Source organism: Clytia hemisphaerica, unplaced genomic scaffold (assembly GCF_902728285.1).
Source record: "Clytia hemisphaerica strain Z4C2 unplaced genomic scaffold, Clytia hemisphaerica genome assembly, whole genome shotgun sequence".
Taxonomy (NCBI): domain Eukaryota; kingdom Metazoa; phylum Cnidaria; class Hydrozoa; order Leptothecata; family Clytiidae; genus Clytia; species Clytia hemisphaerica.
The window spans coordinates 1-8,072 of NW_027103704.1; the positions used below are offsets into that span (position 1 = coordinate 1).

At 35.8% G+C, this 8,072-nt stretch overlaps 1 protein-coding gene across 1 annotated transcript; it reads right to left on the reverse strand.

Moving 5' to 3' along the window:
* Positions 1-1,360: 1,360 nt before the first annotated feature.
* Positions 1,361-3,978, reverse strand: LOC136804094 (uncharacterized). The gene is made up of 4 exons (XM_067060840.1): positions 3,769-3,978; positions 2,958-3,120; positions 2,042-2,192; positions 1,361-1,458 (listed from the first exon to the last, which is right to left on the reverse strand). The coding sequence occupies exons 1-4, from the start codon at positions 3,843-3,845 to the stop codon at positions 1,361-1,363; spliced, it is 489 nt and encodes a 162-aa protein (XP_066916941.1). The 5' UTR covers positions 3,846-3,978.
* Between the last annotated feature and the right edge of the window lie 4,094 nt (positions 3,979-8,072).

Here is an 8,072-nt window from a genome sequence, read left to right on the forward strand (position 1 = left end):
GGTTTGGATTTGAATTTTGGATTTGGGGAAAAAAATCGAGTGAAGGTTTGGTCGGGATAAAAAAATCGGGTACAAGTTTTGATCGGGTGATAAAAATGTCGGTGATAAATTTCTCGGGAAAAAATTTTGTAACCCCCTCAAAATTTTCGTCACTTTCCCCCGACGTTTTTTCCCCGATAAGGTATACAAGCTTGATTATTTACCTCAGCCACATCTTTGTGTTTGGCTTGTATCCTGGTCCTAACTTCTTCTTGCTTGACTGACTTTCATTTTCAAATTGTTCCATCTATAAAGGAAGAACCACAATCATCATCTTTAGTACAAGGGAGTCTCTATAACTCGAACACGTACCTCCGTAACTCAATTTTTTTATGGAGACAGGTTTGTAATGTATTATAGAAGCGCTTGAAAACTTGTTTGAGGTAATGATTCGAGTTATGGAGACTTTGCTGTACTGAAAGTAAAAACTACTACCGTAACATTGTTTTAAAGAAAAACCTCGAGTTTCTAATTTCGTCGGTAAATTGCTTTATTTTCCTTGTTTGCTAAAAAGCTGTCGTGCCTGTTTGTGAATGTTTCATATGAATTACCGGGTGTACGTGCCAAATTTAAATTGAATTTTTAGAACAATATTTTTGCAGTTTTTTTGGCAGTAGACGCTATAACTCAGATTGACCCCCGAGAATTCCCCACAATGCTTTGCGCGGAAGAAAGTTCGCGGTGAAATATTTTCTGCGCAAAAGCATTGTGGGGAATTCTCGGGGATCAAAGCTGAGTTTTCATGTTAAGCCGATATCGTCTATTATGATACACCTTTGCAGGATTGATAAGTGGTGTATTGGGATAATACATAAATAGCTTAAACTGCAAAAAGATTACCTGACAGGGCGTTCATAGAATGCTTGTGTTTTAGCTGGTAACTTTTGATTGTATTTGTCCAACACTTCCAGCATATCCTTCATTTTGATGAAGTTGTTGTCTAGTTCTGATTGTTGGCGATTGACCTAGAAAATGTAAAGCTTTTGCAAATTGTATTGTCTCTGATTGTTAATTTAACACTGTTATTTTCAGTCGGAAATAATACTTTCGGGTCTGTAATTTATACCAATAAAAAGTCAAAATATTAAACGTTTTAAAAAAATCTCTTTTTTCTTGCCTGTTGGAAGCAAGTAAACCAAAGATCCGGCGTATCGACTCGGGGAAGGTACCTTCCCTTATATCGAAGCAGTGAACGATCATCTAAGCCAAAACTTGCTTCAGAATAGGAGTTGAGTCCGATTCCCACCATATTACTACACCTTTTAATATAATTGCAACAACCTGATACTAAATACTGACCTCATTAAAAATCCTCATTATTTCATGAAGGATGCAACGTCACTTTCTTCGCCAGTATAGCCTCGATTCCTGGTTCAGTTCGTTTCAAGACGAGTCTAGTGAATTCAACATCAGCCGGACCTGGAAACCCAAAATAATAATCAGCTATTCATCGTTTGTTTCTTTTGTTGTGTTGCGCATCATGATCCAGTAGCGTAAACAAGGGGGCGCAAAATCAGTGTAAGAGAGCAGATTTTTATGAAACAGTAATTTTCTTTTTATATTATGAATAGATAATTGCAGCGTTATAAAAATCTGCTCTCCTACACAAATTTTGCGCCCCTTCTGTCTACTCTACTGTGATCCCTGCAATAAATTATCCTACAATTCTCGTATTATCTAACCACCCAATCCAGAGGGGTGGTAAGGTTGGAGAACATCGGGAATGAGTACATAATATGTGGGTATTGTTCAAGGGCGTTACCCTTCGTTGGGGGGTCTTTGCCCAGTATGAAGAATAACGAGAATGAGAATAACGAGCTGATAGGTCTGCTATGTCAAATAACCTCACTGCTTAAAAATAGGTCGTGTTTTGCTTTTATGTCTGCACAACTGTTGGTTGGGAATATGGGTTGAAACCTGGAAACGTCTTCGTCATTCTTAACTGGCCCCTAAAAATGCTAAATCGGCGTGGGTCAACTAAAAAATATATATATATTTAGACCTTTTTTTACCTGATCAGAAAGATATTTGGTGTAGGTGTAAAGCCATTTCGATGCATAGGTTTCAATAGTTTCTTTTATAGGTTGCATGTTGATTCGTACCCAACCAATACTGTGAGCAATATCTGCTCGACCCACTTCCTCCTTCGCTTCCTAACAAAAGAAACAAATGATAATTTTTATTCATCCAACTGGCTATAAGCGATTGTAAAACACATAGTTAGAGCATTCAGCTTCACTGCAAGGTTGTAGGTTCAATCCCTAGCAGAGCATAAGGGTCAATTAATGGCACTCCAAGCCTCGTTGCTTGATGCCCAGCAATTAGACCATGTTCAGTCGTTACGGTTTCGCATCGCTCCGATATAGCGTTTGTTACTGGATAAGAAGTGTTTTCATACTGTTTTCGGAACGTTTCGGAGCAAAGAAACGGAGCAGTTCCGTTCCGATGAAAATACTGAAGCAAAACTGTTTCGATCTATTTTGCTTTGTAACGTCTTCTTTTTTATGTTTCGAACTTTGACGTTTATGCTTGTTTCGGAACCGTTTTGTTTCGAAACGATCCCGAACTGTAACGTCTGAACATGGTCTTAAAGAGAAAGATAAGTTAAAAAAATTCGATGAAAGGAATGGTGCTAGGTGCAATCGTTGGGTAGACAACTTCAGGTCGCCCACGACTGCGGTCGTAAATTTATAATTTCTTTACTACAACTAGCACAAAAAAAATTGAAAAAACACTAGCCTGTACCTCTCCGCCTACGGGCGTTTCTCATATTTTGAAAAAAATTGCCGTTTGTCGGTCTGTTTCGGTTAGCGAGATTGTCAGCGAGATTCTGTATCTCTGTTTTTCCCGGTTTTCTGGGACAAAATCCGAAAAACAAAAGCGTAGGAGTGGTCTTTTTTAAATTAAAACCAACAAACCTTAAAGACAGAGATCTCGTGGTCGAAATCATCAATGTTGGGTTGTTCCTTCCCTTTATTTTGTGCGCTCTTCAAAAAGCGTTTATCTCGTAATCGTGTGATGCCACTTGTCACGCCAGATGAAGTAGTGTTGGCTGAGTGTGATTTCCGTGACCCTGTCATACTGAACGAATAGTGAAAGATAACCAAAATTGAAATACAGTTTGAATTTCGAAATCAACCTGAATAAGTTATTAGAACTTCCAAAAAGTTAGTTTTCGACTTAGGAAACTTTTTAATCTACTGGGTGTTTCAGAAAAAAAAGTGTACAAGTCTGAATTAAGATTGTGAGAAAAATAAAACATGTTTATAAATCTAAACTTTTCACCATCAGCAGAAAGAGGAAGGGCTTACTTAAATTTTGAGCTATCATACTTTAAATTCGCTTTAAGTGTTCATAAAGTTATGAAGAAATTCGAAAAGATTCGCTTTCAAAAAAGCTTCATTTTTGAGAAAAAAAGTTAGATCAGATTACTAATAACTATAAAGCCGAAGGTTAGAAATGAACCTCCTACGCAAGTAATAATTATTTCCTAAATTAGGCGCACGTCCTGTGTGATTGTGATTGTGATATCATTGTACAAATGCTAGATTGAAAGTAGCATCTACTGCATGATTTTAAAAGAAATGTGCAACGTGAAAAAAACGGAAAGCGCCGAATTCAATCGTGAGTCTTTTTGCCATAGAAAGATTCTCTTCTAGCTTTCTGTTATACTCCATTGTAGAGCCACTAGACAGGTTATCTAAAATACAGGTACCAAAAATACCCAACCTGATATCTTTAGTTATAAATTTAACAGATGAACTCCTCGACTGCATTGAAGCTCTGGTATCTCGACCATCAGCCATCTCTATTGATTCTCCATCATTCGCATCCGAAGCTTGTGGTCGACACGAAGGTTACCGGCAAGAAATTCTTGAACACTGTATTGATGTCTTGTGTCCATAAGAATGCATAATCTGAGAATAGTGCGGTCAATTTCTGTAAAAAGAAAAGCAACGCTTAGAAAGAAAAGAAAAAGCAACATGTTTAGCAGATGTACTTTTATTTCTAGAAAGAAAGATAATAGTATAATATATATATACTTAAACTTGAAAACATTCAAAAACCTTTTTTTTACGCTGGCTTTCCGATGTTTTGGAGGTAAAGGAGCTCCATACAGTCGACGCTCTCTAACTGATAGGCTCCCTTATTCGATGAAATTTAAAAACCCCGTCAACTAGAAACTCTCATAAACGATGCTCCCTTATTCGATAAGCTCCCTTATTCGATGAAAATCGAATTCCCCTTGAAGATCGAATTAGAGAGCGTCAACTGTATTTCATAGTGTGAATCGAAGAACTCTACAAAATAGTCGAATGAACGCACCGCACTGGGCTCAACTGCAGATATTTTGTTATTCGAAAGTCCAATTGTAACATTTCAAATATTTAGTATTAAGGTAGCAAAGGGTGAATACCTGGGATTGTTTTTATCTTCATTTTACATTTTCTTATATACGTTAAAATACACACTTTTTTTATAAGAATGGTGTTTTTTCATTTCATCATGGATATTCTTAACTTTTTGGCGAAAATCATCCAAAAATATTCTTACGGTATTCTTAGGTTAATATCGAAATTGGCAATCTACAGGTTAAAATGCATTAAAAATGGCATTCTTGCATTAAAAATGGCATTCTTGCATTAAACATGGCATTCGTAGGTTCAGTTGCTATTCCATGATGGTGATATTCTTACCATATCTTAATTATTTTGGCCATTTTCATCATGGACATTCTTATAAAGCATTTATGTATAAAGTGTATTTTTATAAAAAAAGCGTGTAGTGTCTTTAGAATAGTGTCCTAGACTGGAGCCGTTTATAATGCGTGTAATACTAATAATACCAATACTACTACTAATAATAATACGGGATTTAGTTGTATAAAACGACTGGAAGAATCCGGTGTTCCAGCCTTATAGATACGGGCAGCTACGCAGAAACTGCGTAGCGAGAAAACAATTTATCAAGCAACAACAAACTCTCAAAACGAAATCAACTCAAATGAAAAACTTTCAATACACAAATCCACACATATTTTTTTTCTTAAGAATTATTTTGAGCAGGAAGAAATTTTAATTGCAATATTGACACTTTTCTTTTGTTTCGAGTTAGTGCACAAAGGTTTCTAGACGACTAAAATTGTTCCATTCATTACTATTTCTACTATGTATAAATTAGTCGTCTAGCTTGCTAGACTAAAAGGGTCCTCGTCCTCAGAGCCTTTCAAAATAAATTACTTCGGAGAAAAGAAAACTTTTTGTGGTTGGTTCCAGGCTGCCCCAAGTTTTAGCCTCGTTTTGGCGAAAAACTCGTCCCCAGGCCCCAAAAATCAAAATTTTTGAAAAATGAAAAAAACACCCCCAGATATTCACCCAAGGAACAAGTGTGCAAAGTTTCAACCAAATCGAACAATATTTTGGAAGTCTCCAGGCTGCCCCAAAGTTTTCGGACGGAGATACAGACATTGTCAGATTCTAGCTCAACTGAAGTTGAGAACCAATGGTAGTATATAAGGAGTGCGAATCCGTTAGTGGGTGCCAGCAGCCTACATATTTCACGGTTTGGAAACCAAACCATGATAAGATTTGGGCATTTAAACATAAACAATCCTTTCCTGGGAAGATAACTCAACAAAATCTAATGGAATAGTTGGAAGTCACATTATGAGGCCCAAATTTGTCCCAATGAAATTTTCTTTTGAATATTGAGGTCCCTCAGATTTTGGGCTTTGCCATTTTACAGCATTGTGCAAAAAATACCAAGCCAATGGCGGAAAATGCAAATTTTCCCTAAAAATGTCAAAAGGGAATCGCCTTAAATTGGAAGATCTGATTTTTTAGACCAAATAAAATTTTCCGGGAAAAAAGACTTAAATTTATTTTAGAGAACCTTTCCCTTTGTCCTTATTCAAAAAAATAAAGTAAAAACTAATGAAAAAATGTTGCACAAAATCTAAGAAATTCTATTTTTAGGCATTTTTTTTTCGAGAATCGGACTCCGTCACTTTTTGCGCATTGCTATTTTGCATGATTGTGCAAAAAACAAAATAGAAAAATTGATGAGCCAATCCCGTGAAAAGCTGGTAACAGACAAACAGACGAACTGACGGACGGACGAGTATCGGTTAATTTATATAGGACCTCCGGCAGTCGGTACCACTACATGAAAAAGGCAACTATTGCCTTAACGGGAAATATTTCCGAACGGGAAGGTGAAAATAACCCGAAAAGGAAACGGTTTCTAGATTGAAAATCTCACCACTTTTCTGTTTCCCGTTTTGGTCAAGAACTTTTCATCGTCCCCGAACGGGAAATAGAATTTTTGAACACAAAGCATATTTTGTTTCCCGATCGAGAAAAAGTTTCCAGATACCATGATTTTACATAAAAGAAAACATTCAAATTCAAGTGATTACATTTCGTCCACTATCAGCCACTATACATTCGAAGTGTAAAAAACTAGAAAAAACTATCTTCGAAAACCAGGCATGAATTTGGCGTAATAAAAAGATTTAAAGTTCAAGTGATTATATTTCGTCTGCTATACATTCCAAGTGTAAAAACTGTCAATAAAAACCTTCGAAAACCAGGCATGATTTTGGCGTAAATGAAAACATTTAAAGTTTAAGTGATTATATTTCGTCTGCTATACATTACAAGTGTAAAAACTGTCAATAAAAACCTTCGAAAACCAGGCATGATTTTGGCGTAAATGAAAACATTTAAAGTTCAAGTGATTACATTTCGTCCACTATCAGCCACTATACATTCGAAGTGTAAAAACTAGAAAAAACTACCTTCGAAAACCAGGCATGATTTTGGCGTAAATGAAAACATTTAAAGTTCAAGTGATTATAATATTTCGTCTGCTTTACATTCGAAGAGTAAAAACTGTCAATAAAAACCTTCGAAAACCAGGCATGATTTTGGCGTAAATAAAAATATTCAAAGTTTAAGTGTATATATTTCGTCTGCTATACATTCGAAGAGTAAAAACTGTCAATAAAAACCTTCGAAAACCAGGCATGATTTTGGCGTAAATAAAAATATTCAAAGTTTAAGTGTATATATTTCGTCTGCTATACATTCGAAGAGTAAAAACTGTCAATAAAAACCTTCGAAAACCAGGCATGATTTTGGCGTAAATGAAAATATTCAAAGTTTAAGTGATTATATTTCGTCTGCTATACAATCCAAGTGTAAAAACTGTCAGTAAAAACCTTCGAAAACCAGGCATGATTTTGGCGTAAATGAAAATATTCAACGTATGATTTAAGAAAAGAAAGAAATCTGAAACGACTTTCAATATGTCAGTATAATTCTCTAAAGTCTGCGAGAACAACGGCTGAGTTACTTCATTATAATATTTGAGAATTGAAGATAGAATATGAATCAAGCGTCCTGGTACCACAGATACGATGAATAAAATCACTAGGCTTTCGATCGTTCTTAGTGCTGCTTGATTGCGTTGCCGGCTTTGATTGGTGCTTGCAAAAACATTCATAGCATTATCAACGGCCATTCCATTCTTAATTTTCCAATAGAAAGACACCACTAGTGTTATAGGTAAAATACAGTCTAGAATTAACCTAAAGCCATTAAATATGAGAAGTATACTTTCGGAAATGATAAAAGCACATGTAGTTTTACCTGTTCTCCTTGTATTCAATGTCGTATTAAATATTAGATAGGATGACAAAGCAATAGTTAACAACCAAATTAGAATACAAGCCAAACTAAATTTAGTTTTATTTATTCTTTGTTTCAGCGGTTGGGTAATACTTCGATACCTTGCATAGGACAGCAACACAAGCAACCAGAAGGAGGCCATTGGGCAAACACCTTGAAAAACGGTAAAAAATCGACAACCAATCACTCCAAGTTCCCAAGCAGGCTTGCGTTTATAGTGATCCATAAATGTCATTCCAGAACAGACCAAAAAATCCGCAACTGCTAATTGAACTAATAAGAAGTGGTATGAACTCATCTTTCGAATTTTCTTGATATTGATTTTTGTGAAGTATATAATAA

Excerpts from the sequence above, each read along its gene's own strand:
- LOC136804094 (XM_067060840.1), bottom strand. The coding sequence starts at position 3,845 with ATGGCTGATGGTCGAGATACCAGAGCTTCAATGCAGTCGAGGAGTTCA. Across the intron at positions 3,121-3,768 it reads TTTATAACTAAAGATATCAG|TATGACAGGGTCACGGAAAT; the intron begins GTTGGGTATTTT and ends CTATTCGTTCAG. Across the intron at positions 1,459-2,041 it reads TTCTGATCAGGTAAAAAAAG|GTCCGGCTGATGTTGAATTC; the intron begins GTCTAAATATAT and ends TTGGGTTTCCAG.